Here is a 12,575-nt window from a genome sequence, read left to right as displayed (position 1 = left end):
TATTTTTCAGATTCCACATAAAAGTGATAACATACAGTATTTTTCCTTCTCTTTCTGACTTCAGTGTAATAAATATTTTAAAACAAAATAAGATTTTTTTTTCTGGCCACGTGGCAAGGGGGATCTTTGTTCCCTGACCAAGGATCCAACCTGTGCCCCCTGCAATGGAAGTGCAGAGTCTTAACCACTGGAATGCCAGGGAAGTCCCCAAAGTAAGATTTTGTAAACATAGTAGTTGAGCCCTTAGTTTACTAATTTATTTTTTCAAAATAAGTTATTAGTATTTGACTATCAGTTAAAAATGCATGTCAGAACATTATTTAAATTTCAGCATACAAAAATTGAACAGAAACATATATTTATATATATTATGTTCTTGTTAAAATATGAATGTATTTAATCAAGATAGAAGAAATAAACCAAGAAGTAAATATGCAAGGATTACAAAAAACATTTTTTGAAAAAACATAAAATCATCTTTGAAAGAACAAAGTACAAACTTGTAAATACACATGCTTAAAGTACACCTAGACACACACACTCACACACAACTGTTGTAAAATTGAGAAGCAAGTAGAGTTATCTAAAGCCTCTATCCTGCTTACCACAAAGCCCAGCTCTCCATCCTATCATGTAAGTTTCCTTCTCAGCACATGCTTTCACATAGTTGCCTAAAATCGTACACAGGCAGTCTTGACTATTTTCACAAGTACAAGTGTATTTTTTGCATTCCTTTAAAATAAGAAACAAATTTATATTACATTATGCAAATATTCAGAACAGGAAAACTGTGTATAACAAATCAGTTCATAACCACTCCTCTTCCCTGAAAAACTTTTGTCATTGAAACTTCTGGAGTTACTTCCGTTCAAAAATATACAAAATAGCAAATCAATTGTTAAATGAGTTTTCCAAGAACTTAGAAAAGACAGAAAGAGAAACTTATTCAAGACTTTTCTCATTTGGGGCTATTTTGCAGTACCTCTTTTTGTTTTGAGTTGGTATATCTAACAATTGAATAAATTAGTATAATCCAATGTTAAATTTAAACATATATCTTAATCTACTGACAATGGCTGCTATTTGAACATTTTTAATATCTCATGCTTCTTTTAATATTATCAAAATATTTCTCAAAAAAAGCTGTTAATATTAGACCCTCACATACCTCTTGATATGGTTTAGGGTCCACAACTGAATGGCAGGAAGCAAAAGGCCCACTCAAATCAAGAAGAATTCCACAGTGCCTTTCAGCAAACCTTTCTGGAAGAAAATTAATGCACCACATATTAGATCAATAATGTCATAATTTTTTGATTAAAAGAGAAAGTGTAAATTTTTAACTTTTGTCTTTATTAAAACAATTGTGTTTTTAAAGTGTTTTGTTATAATTTGTTATCACTATATACAAAAATAGCATGATATAATCAGAAACTATTTAAACTTAGAGGCAAATCTTTATTAGCTTTGGACTTTTATATTAAGTCAGTTAACATTTTCTGAAGTGCAGTTTCTATATAAAAATATGAATAAGGGAACCAGAGTATTTATTTATGTACCTTTTAATTTAAAATACATATTTATGTCAAATTATGAAAGGTTGGTACTGTCATCCAAGTAGGTCAGATCAGTGTTTCTGAAGGTCATACATTAGGACAACCAGTATCAATAATTCAGATACGCTAATTTTATTTTTAACTGCTTAATTGATATTTGGTTGGTTTATAAATAACTAGTCTCAGATTAAATTAACACAAGAGAAAATTCACAAAAATAGCATCTGAGTAGAAAATGTTTTGCTCAGTGATTTGCAGATTCTTAAGAATGATGACCATGACTAGGACAAACATTACTAAAATTTTTTTTAACTATTTGTTGATTGGCCTTTAAAAGTTACTGTCACCAGGAAGCAATAAAGGAAGATGACTGAACCTATTTAAAGGACATTGAGGTCAATTATGAGGCCAAACTTGTAACCAGGTATCACTGTTTTTTTGTAAACATTATTAACATCTTATTATAGTTTAATTTTCTGTATTTTATTTTATTAAGTTATATATAAAACACTGAAAATTGAGTCATTTACGTATCTCTCAAAAGTGTTAACATATAGTCTGCTTAACATAAATTGGCTTGGTTTCTATGAGATATATATGTTTTTTACCTATGCTCATTTTTTCATTGCAACACCCACAAAACAAAATAACAACAATTAAAACCATGAAATATGTATTACCATGTAGATGTTAATGCATTTATCAGCTCATCTTTTAAATCAAAACAAATAGATGAAATTTTCAAAAGGAATCGCTTTAGTAATTTTTAAATATTATTAAAAACTGATCAGACATTTGTTTCAAATATGCAGATTAATTTAGAAATAACTAATTAACATATCATCATAATGTATCTTAACTTACCTTCCATTGCATTCTATTACTTATGAAAGAAGCAACATAAAGTGAAGTATGTATTAAAATCAGCAATACTAGGGGAACAATCAGAGAAAGACTTGGACTCAAAACACTCGGGTTACACCTTATTAAGAACACCCTATCTAAACTCCATTATCACCATCTACATTAATGGAGATAATAACCTCATCCATGTCCTTCATGAATATTTGTGGAAATAAATTGAACTAATAGGTATGAAAGTCTTTGGTAAGCTAAAACATGAGCTGAATCATACAAGTGTACAGTTTTCCCATTAAGATCTATATTTGGGGTTTGGTATACATGATGGCAGTGGTTAGGAGACCTGGATCTAACTATAGCTGCATTGTTAAGTGTCTTAGCAGTTAGAGTGAGTCTCGCTATTCAAAGAAATGATGACTTCTACAACTAAATAAAATAGGAATAATAATAAACTAAGTGATAGGTAAAGTCTCCTCTAACCCTATTATTCTATAACCATGGAGAAAACTGTATAAGGAGGGAAAGAGTGAGTATAGAAAAAGACAGCTGTGTCTTTTCCTCCCTCCCTTCCCCAATGAGAGACATGTTTTCTAAGAGTGTCATCAACCAGCCCAATTGTTTCCCCACTGTTCCCTCTAAAACTGGGACAGTACAACAAAAGCTAGCTGAAACCAGGATTATCTGGTAGTCTCATATTATTACCAGAATAAGTTTATAATTCCAGTACCAAATATCTAATTACAGAGTTTGACGTTCAATTAACATTACCTTTTTCTATACTGACGCATGAAGCAGTGTTTCCTTTAGGACAAGGCATCATTTCCCAAGAATCAGCAAATGCCTGAGATGTCTTCTCTAATATATTCTGACTTGACATGAAATCATCCTCTGCTCTGTTGTTGTAGGAACCACAGAGTCCTGGATAGAGCACAGAACAAATTTTAGCATTTTCTCATCTTCTTTTTGGATTCATATTCAGTTCTTTGCTCAAATCAGAACATGTATAAGCCACCTGAGAGTATTGTCTTTCTTATCTGGACCCTTCTGACCCATGAGTTACATTTTTTTCCTGTGTATAAATGTCACCTTCTTAAGCAAAAGTATATTGCAAAAATTTAGACGGTTTTAAATGAGTAACTGTGGGATTTGCCATCGTTTCTTTGTTTTGTTTGATATTTGGACGGTATGTAAGAGCTGATTTCTATAACAGAAAAACTCAGTAAAATAAATGTAATCTATGAGCAGAAAGACTAGTTATAATAGCTTGTATTTGAAACTTGATTTTCAAAAGATTTATATGTATAATATTTTCATTTACTCTTCTACAAGTCAAACCTTTAGTAACATATATTAGCAAAATGAAATAACAAAAATTATCAAATCTCACTTAATAAATCCTTAATTTAAAAACCTTAAAATTTTTAAATTGTTGAAAACCTTTAGGAAATAGATTTTGTAATAAATAAAGCTGTCCTCACTGTATGTTAGAATTATTTTACTGCAATATGAAAGGAAAGATTAAGTAAAAATGCCTTATGGTCTAATGTCATTACTTGAGACAACTGAAAATTACACTAGATGGTTACATTAGCACCTTGGAAATAAAAACATATCTAGACAACTTACCTACAGTGTCTGTGAATTGGTTGGGTGGCATGGAAATATATAATTGCATCACAGGAACAATTTGTATTTGCAGTTTTCCATGAAAGTATGTTTCTGCTTGAAGGTATGAGGAAGATGCATTGGAGATCTGTATTTTTTCTGTTAAAGTAATAATTTATATTAATAGCAACAGTTGACATATTAAACAGTTTTTGATTTCTTAAAATGCTTTTATACTTTAATAGATTTTAAAAAACAGAAACATTTAATATCCTTAAAAATTGAATAAATTAATGCATTTTACATTTATTTTAAAATGGTATTAAACTTACCTGAATAATAATAACCTTGATTTCTAATCTTGTCATTTGTGACTGTTCCATCTCTATTGAATATGTATTTGTCAACTGGAACAGACTAATATTTAAAACACATTGTTAGTTCATATTAATTTACAATATTAATTCATTTTAGTGTAATATATGAACCTGAAATTTTTTCCCATAAAAGTTTAATTGTAATGGATTAATTTATAAATATCTAAAATATAGAACATTTTTAAAGCATTTCTTATAAAAATTCTTTGAGGAGGATTATAAAGGACTTTTCATCCCTGATTTGTAGATGAGGAAACCAAGACCCAAGAAGGTAACTTGGATTTTCAAAGGTTGAACCACTTGTAAGTACCAAAGATCAAGCTAGGTGACCTCCCTCCCTATATAGGTCATCTCCACTTAAAATGATAGTTCCAAATACATGAAATTCTAAACAAATATAAATGCCTTCTTAAATGGGTCATAGATTTTAATAATCTAATAAGCACATAAGGCTGACCTGTAACTAGCACATTAGTTATGTGTCTATGGTAATTTTGATATACTTAAGGGTCCTTGGAACTATCCAGCTCTTCCAGAGACTTTATCAATCTTATTATGCTTTTAATTTACACAGTAAAACCTCTCTTTTTCAACCTGAAAATTCTAAATTTGTGGAGCAATTGATTCGATTTTGCTTTAGGAATCTGATTACTTACCGAATTCAAGAGGAGTGTAACACTATTTAAGCACGTTCCTGACTGACCACTTGGACATGGACGAAGCTCAACACTAATAGACCAATTTTTATCCTGTTAAAAAATACATTTCATGTAAATGTTTATTAAAATGTCATTGAATATATGCTATTACTATGTGATTCATTCACAATGCATGTTTGCATTTTAAATATGCAAAAGGCTTACATCTAATCAGTCTGCTCTGAAACTAGAAACCTAGTTCAGTCAATGGTACAGTCCAGGATTAGCCAAGAGCTTTACAGATGGTCCAAGTTTCTTGCATAAGGTATAGACTATCTAAGTAGTCTATAACTGGTGGATTTTCATAGCATCATTTTTTTTTTCTTTTAGCTTTACTTTTCGTCTTCTCCACAAGAATTGCGCTGCATTATTGAGACTAATAGGACTTCGAGGTAACATAGCTTGTTTATTCTCTGGAAAATCCATGATGTTAACTTAAATCCAATGAGAGAGGTATTTAATTTGTCAACCCATAATAAAAGTCATACCAAACATTGACTTCCAGTTCTCATTTCAGGATCTAGGAATCTCTAATCTATAAGAAGCAAAGAGTCTATATATTTGGACATATTTCCCTCTCACTTTGCCCATCCCCTATCCTCATGGATTATGTGAGGAGTATTACAAAAAAGGAAAGAAGATTTCAAAAACTGACTTTTAATTGCAGCAACTACATTTTTCAGATTACTGGTCATTGACCCATATCTCTCACTTCAGGAGGCACAAATTCTGCTCATCTTTGTTTCTGACCAGGAAGGTTAAGTAAAATTGCCTGTTCTCATGCTAGCTACAGGTACAAGCTACAAAATAGAATCCCCCTTTTATTGAAATTCAGATTACTTAAGATTTTAATATTGAAAAGAGTTTAAATGTAAGGATAACCTCTATCATACTGTTATATTATAAAAACTAAAAATAAATGTAAAAGAATAATGATGAAAGAGGAAGATGCTTTATGGAATGTAAAAGATAGTTTCATTTGAGGCACTAGTGAACACATACAAAGAAAAGTAGAAAAAGGAAATCTTTTCCCGGTGTATTTAGAAAATTATTAGTAATGAAGGAGATTTTGATTGTTTTTGTTTAGCAAGAATTTCTAAGGAGCACAGGTAATAATGATTGTCAATGTCAATATGTGACCGAAAGCAGATACTGAAACACATAACCAATGATTGAAGGGCTGTTTGTTATTTTTAATAGTAAATAAAGATGAAGATTGTGTTTTAAAATGGCTGAGAAATAGTTTGATGTAGTTTGATGTATCAGTTTTCTCAAGTGTTGTTGTAGACTATTACATACATGGATCGCCAAAAAGTGACAGTTTCCAGGATGATTGTATTTAACACCATCAAAGGTGGTAATCAAACTTCCTTCCACCTTACATCTTCCAGGACATAACATTTTAGTGCAAGACCACTTTGCTTCTTGGCATGTGCTGTTAAAATACAATGGTTATGTTAAAGGTCATCAATTATGCTTTCTCTATGGTGAAAATAAATAACACAACATTAAAAAATCACAACTTAAACTACGACATCTAGTTAAGTTTTCTTACACCATTTTCATTCCCCACCCAACATCTCAGCTTTGATAAAATGTCTCATTGACGGTGGTATCCTGGTATTTTAAAAGACTCTAATTCCATTGACCAAAATAATAACTTCTGCCTGCATTAAACATATAAAAACTTGTAAACTGGATTTCAGGAGTTTGTTTAAATGGAACACATTTCACTATTAGTATTAAAACACCTGTTACATGCCACATTATAGACCTGCACTGTCCAATATAGTATAGAGACATAGCTACTGATTATGTGAAATGCGGCTTGTCAGTCCAGATTGAGATCTGCTGTAAATGTAAAATACATACAGACTTCTAAGACTTAATATGAAAAAAGGTTGTATCATCTTTCAACATTTTATACTAATTTCATGTCGAAATGATAGTATTTTGGATATGTAAAGTACATGATTATAATTAATTCCACTTGCTTGTTTCTTTTTGCTTTTTCAAATGCATCAACTAAAAGTGTTAAATTATATATGTGGGTCATATTTGTGGTTCACATTATATTTCTCTTGGACAGCACAGCTATACACATTCAAAAAATCATAGCTCTTGTTATTCATAATTATTATTAATATATTATTACCAGGCTAACAGAACATTGCCTATTTATTGAGAAAATATTACAGTATAAATAATATATTAGTTTTCATTGAGTCAGTTTATTTCCTCACAAGGACACAGTACATTCTAGAAAGTCCTCTGAAGTCCAGCAGATATGTGGTGTTTCAGAGAAAAGGCATAATGAGGAACAGGGAAATCCCTCTGGTCAGAATATTGTTCCTGAATGCAAAAGGAAGAATCAAGCTATTCAACTAAAAGAGAAATAATCTACACTAATTTTTGGCACATTAAAATCCTATCTGGATTAAATGTATCTTCACCAATGTAGCCTCGTATAAAAATTATTTGAAAAATGTTGGGTTGTTTCTAATTGTATATTTTTAAATATTCTTGGCAATTAGCATATTGTTTCATTATTGTAACCATACTTTTGTATTATTCTTTGCTCTGTTTTGTAACCACCAATCGGTTTACTATTCAAAACACTCTTTTAGTTAGTAAAAAAACATTGTCTTTTAAAGATACAAAGAAAGCTCATACATTTTACATAAAACACAAAACTTTCCTCAAAAACTGAAAGACAGAATATCAACACAGAAAATGCCAGAAGGTTGCTTTTTTTTCTGAAAAGTTTATTTTACATGTGGATTTAGGGAATTACTTCAAATTACATTAAAATATTAGTATTATTTCACTATCAATAAAATGTAGACAAAAAGCACACACACATACCACTGAGAACCACAAGAACCTTCACGGATTTCTCCTGACTGATACACCTTTCCATTAGATTCACAGGGACAGTCAGCCTTCAACACGCATCTCCCTTTCTCTCCAATATCATCCAATAGATAACCTAGAGTACATTATATAAAGTTAATCTCGAAACTATATAAACATCAGTAAATTCTCAAGCAGTGTATTGCAAAATCACTTTGGAGGTTGTTCTTTCAAGTGTAAACATGCACTTAAAATGATAATTTCTATTTAAGAAATTTGAGAACTGGCAAGAGTATAGACAATTTTCAGAGCCACAGAGCAGTCCTTTTGGGCCTAATACAGAGCTAGCGAATCATCTGTGTAGTACCATGGCCCTCAGTTATTGTAGAGACAGAAATGCACATTAACTTTAAAAGTCTCTCTACCCCTCCCCTGCAGTATGTTAGAAGGATGGATTATAAATAGGTAATAATTTATTCATTAAATACCTTGTTAGAAACAAGATCCCACTATAACTGAGTCACTTCATTTTCAATTGTTTTAGTGTAAATATTATTACCTTCTGGGCAGGTGCAGCCACTCACACATTCGATGCCTTGAAAAGGAGCCACATTAGAACAAGTTGCAGGATTTGAGGGACCACATTCTTTGTAGATATGTTTTTCTGGGCATCTAGGTTTCTCTGGAGAAATATAGAAATATGTATACATGGAAATTAGAGGAAAATAAATGTGATAAATACATAATATTCTAATGTGGATCTTTTCAAATGGGATTCTTTGAGTCTACTTTTCAAGATATGTCAGTTTTTAAAGATATTCAGTAACTAAATTATGCCAATTTCCCATGCATTATTTTATGATACAATATTTAATTTGGAGGAAATGTATATTATATAGTATCATTTTATCTTACTTTGAAATTGATATTCTATTTGTATTTTAACTTGTAAAGATTGAACTAAGTATAAATGAAAAGTATATTCATATTTGTATGAAACTCATTTAGGTTTTCTAATTTTCTGAAAAAAATAATTACTCATCAACATACTTTTGATAACTTTTTCAGTTATTTTTTACAGTTTTTACAGAATTTCACAGAATTACCAATTTTTCCCAGCGACTTTTACTGATTATAAAGTTCCCAATTAAGATCTTAACACAAAGCACTTGTGGCAAGTAACCCCACAAAATGGACCTCAGTTTCCTCACAGGTACATGTCAGAGACAAGATTATGGTCTCTGAGGTTTCTTCCAGGGTTTACAGGCATTAGAGAAGATTACTTTGAAACATAGCCCAACTTTAAGTGCTATGGAAACTTCCTGATTTGGAATCTGCAATATATTTAAAACCTACCACAAACCACATCGGGATCGTCTCTCCAGGATACATAGGTGCCGGGACCATCTGATGAACAGAGGCGGGACAATTCTGCATAAGTGTCACAGGTGGATTTTTTGTCTCTACTTTGGCAGTACTCATCAATGCAGATCATTTTGTAGTCGTTGGATAAAGTGCCAACCTTTCCACATTTCTCAAAGTAGGTTCCAATAATTTTGTTACAGTGCTAGGAAATGAAGCATGAAGTTTTAAGAAAACATAGGAAAAATGAAGAATCAAATGAGTATTTTGGGAAAGATAAATTCAGAAATTTTTTTTGCATAATACCTTGTAGCTTTGACAGGAAAAGTTCTTGAACACTGGTTGAAATGGGGAGTTTTGAATTATTACATTTGGTACAGTGACTCCTAAAAGAAAACTTCACCTCTGATACTTGTGATTGCTATATGAGGACTTCAAAATTTGTTGTACCTAAACTCATCCAAAATTTCTCTAAAAGTGACATGAAGTTTAGAATTTGAGAAAATGGAAGGGGTGAGAAAAGGAAAGGTTGTCAATGCCAGAGATTGGGATGGTGAATGATTGATACCACAATAGACAGAGGGATATTGGCCCTTTAACTGTCAGTCTGCTTATATTTGATGAGCAAAAAAATAAAATGGACTGATTCTGTGCTTTCTTTGTGGGGGCCATGTGAGTCAGCTCTGGAAACATATCTGTTCTCATGTTGGTTAAGGAAGTAAAGACATATACTGTCAAGCACAAAAAGTTCAAATTTCAACATATTTTAATTACCACATAGCTTTTTTCTATCTTAACTATGTTTGTTTTCAGAGAAATATAAAAGCTACTAGCAAGCAAATAACACAATTTGCACCAACTAAGCCCCAGGACAACTGATAACATTCTCCAAGTGAGGTATAAAATTAAGTGAAATGAAATCTTCAAAGATTGTTTTTTTTTTTTTTAATGTATTATTCTTTGTTTATCTTTCTCACTAGATTACAGGTTTCTTTGGAGCAAGAAATAGAACTTTATAATCTCTAGGCTTAACACAATGTCTTGTACATAGTAAGTTCTTACTAAATACACATTGGCTTTAATATAAATTTGTATACTCATTCAACTAACATTTTTGAGCAACCAGGCGTAAGTTCTCACACACTGTGCAACTACCACAACAGTAAAACCTAATCCCTGTCATCACAGAGCTCATAATTTCTTAGGAAACATGTGAGAAAAACATGAGGAATTTTTATAGATCATAAGTACCAATGAGTGACATAGGGTAACAGAGGAAAGAGAAAGCAATTCTAACTGCAAAAATCAAGGAGCGTTTCACAAGGAAGATAGCAGATGACCTTAGTTTGCTTTGCTAAGAGATGACAAGATGGTTATAAATACAACACCCATTGTCAATTAAAACACAAGTCTCTTCTACCTATACTATTCATACATACCTTGGTCTTGAGAATTTTGTTCTAGATTGAAATAAGAATATGTGAAAATTCCTTCAGTCACCAAATGAGTGCAATCTACCAAATTCAACATTAAGAGTTTCTGCAAGTGCAGAAAATTCAGAATAAATGATGACTATTTTCAAGTGGTGTAGTCAAAAAGATTATCTGTAACTTTTTCAGAAAGAAGGTAAAGTATACTGGAGATGACAATTCAGATTGGTTATCTGGGGCAAAAGTAAGGGAGTGAGAGCAGAAAGTAGTTCTTAGGAATGCACTACAGGGATTTCTAAACTGTAAGAGTCAAGTCAGTCCTTATTAACAAATAATCATGGAGAGGTGAAGCATGTCAGTTTACAGACCAACTAAAACACTGTTCAAAGGAAATTAGAATTGTTACACTCATATATAGTAAATATCATTTTAAAAAAACACTTACTTTAGCATCTACAGCTAGACTAAAGTAGAGAAACAGACCACAGGGACATTGGAGAGGAAGCAATGGCAAAATTCTAATAAGGTCTGAGTGTTAGAAGAGGATGTTGGCTATCCAAATTGAAACCAAAGGGAATATTGTTGAAATCTGATATTAAATGAAATATATATTTCTTACATGCACTCCATCTTCACAAACTTGATAGCTTTTGGTAACAGCTTTGGGACAATTACCAGGAATTTTACTATTGTCAATGTGCTCATTAATATCGTCTCCTTAAAAAGAAAACAATGTTAACTTCAAGATATTCATTTTATATATATATATATATATATATATATATATATATATATATACACACATTATTTTCAAGATAAATATGGACTTGACAATGTAAATTTTTTTTTATTTTAACAATTTCTCATTTTATAGACAAATGCAAATTGTTAATTGTTAGATTTATCCAAATATGAAGAATTACTTTATAATTTCCTTTTGGGAGGCAATTTTCTTAGACAAAATGCATTGAAATCTTACCTGGAATGCTGTTGAAGTTACCACAAAGACCACAAGTTGGATACTGCTTGTGAAGAGTGAGCTTTAAAAAAAAATTACGTGTATGTTTATAAAATATTGAAAATATCTCAAGACAAACTTTAACCAAACCAAAAGACAGACCCTCTTCATGTTCAATTTTACCTAAGCTGGTTACTTAGGAATGTATTACAGGGCCTTTTCTAAAGGATTTAGATTTAGAATTTGGAAAGATCCTGACTTCACCTCTTATTAACTGTGTCTTTGGGTGGATTATTTAACTTTTATTAGCCTGAATTTTCTGAGTTCCATCATCTGTAAAATAAGATTAATAACCATATTTTAAATATTAGATAATGCTTAGTACATTGCCTGATACATAGAGATTTCTCAATAAACCTTAGCTCTTATTTTCTTTATATTGTATTATTTTATAACTGAAAGTAAAGAACAAAAAGCACAAACTATAAGAAGATCATAGATGGACTTACTGAGAGTTTATTATTTTCATCCCACATTAAAGACAGGATTCCTCTACGGCTATTCAGAACATTATGTCCTCCATATTTTTTAATGTGAATCATCTTATTGTCATATGGTATCTGTACACTGAAAAGTATAAAATACAAGTACATATAAAAGGTGTAAGAACAGTATTATTACATCATGTTTTTTTCTGGTAATTCGTGTTTCTATATTTAGTATCATAAATATAATTACTGCTAATAAATAGTAAAGTTTTTTTTCTGATCATTTCAGAAGAAGAGACACAATGGCTTTCTTCTGATTTTGGAAAGACTTTTAAGGAACAATGAATAAATCTTTGGGGCTTTGGAGAAATGAACAAGAAGAAACTG

At 31.2% G+C, this 12,575-nt stretch overlaps 1 protein-coding gene across 1 annotated transcript in view; it reads right to left on the bottom strand.

Moving 5' to 3' along the window:
- MUC19 (mucin 19, oligomeric) overlaps positions 1-12,317 on the bottom strand; it is a 104,138-nt gene extending 91,821 nt beyond the window's left edge. Inside the window, exons 1-13 of the mRNA XM_068561933.1 lie at positions 12,210-12,317; positions 11,722-11,782; positions 11,362-11,459; positions 9,307-9,517; positions 8,510-8,632; positions 7,963-8,086; positions 6,397-6,532; positions 5,056-5,148; positions 4,355-4,439; positions 4,044-4,181; positions 3,186-3,335; positions 1,169-1,263; positions 606-732 (exon numbers count right to left, since the gene is read on the bottom strand). Of these exons, the coding sequence (XP_068418034.1) occupies positions 606-732; positions 1,169-1,263; positions 3,186-3,335; positions 4,044-4,181; positions 4,355-4,439; positions 5,056-5,148; positions 6,397-6,532; positions 7,963-8,086; positions 8,510-8,632; positions 9,307-9,517; positions 11,362-11,459; positions 11,722-11,782; positions 12,210-12,302 (1,534 nt within the window). The 5' untranslated portion in view covers positions 12,303-12,317. The remainder of the gene's footprint in view (positions 1-605; positions 733-1,168; positions 1,264-3,185; positions 3,336-4,043; positions 4,182-4,354; positions 4,440-5,055; positions 5,149-6,396; positions 6,533-7,962; positions 8,087-8,509; positions 8,633-9,306; positions 9,518-11,361; positions 11,460-11,721; positions 11,783-12,209) is intronic.
- Between the last annotated feature and the right edge of the window lie 258 nt (positions 12,318-12,575).

Source organism: Eschrichtius robustus, chromosome 13, assembly GCF_028021215.1.
Source record: "Eschrichtius robustus isolate mEscRob2 chromosome 13, mEscRob2.pri, whole genome shotgun sequence".
NCBI classification, from domain to species: Eukaryota; Metazoa; Chordata; class Mammalia; order Artiodactyla; family Eschrichtiidae; genus Eschrichtius; species Eschrichtius robustus.
Note: the sequence above shows the minus strand (reverse complement) of the source record. Positions and strands in the feature narration are given on the sequence as shown.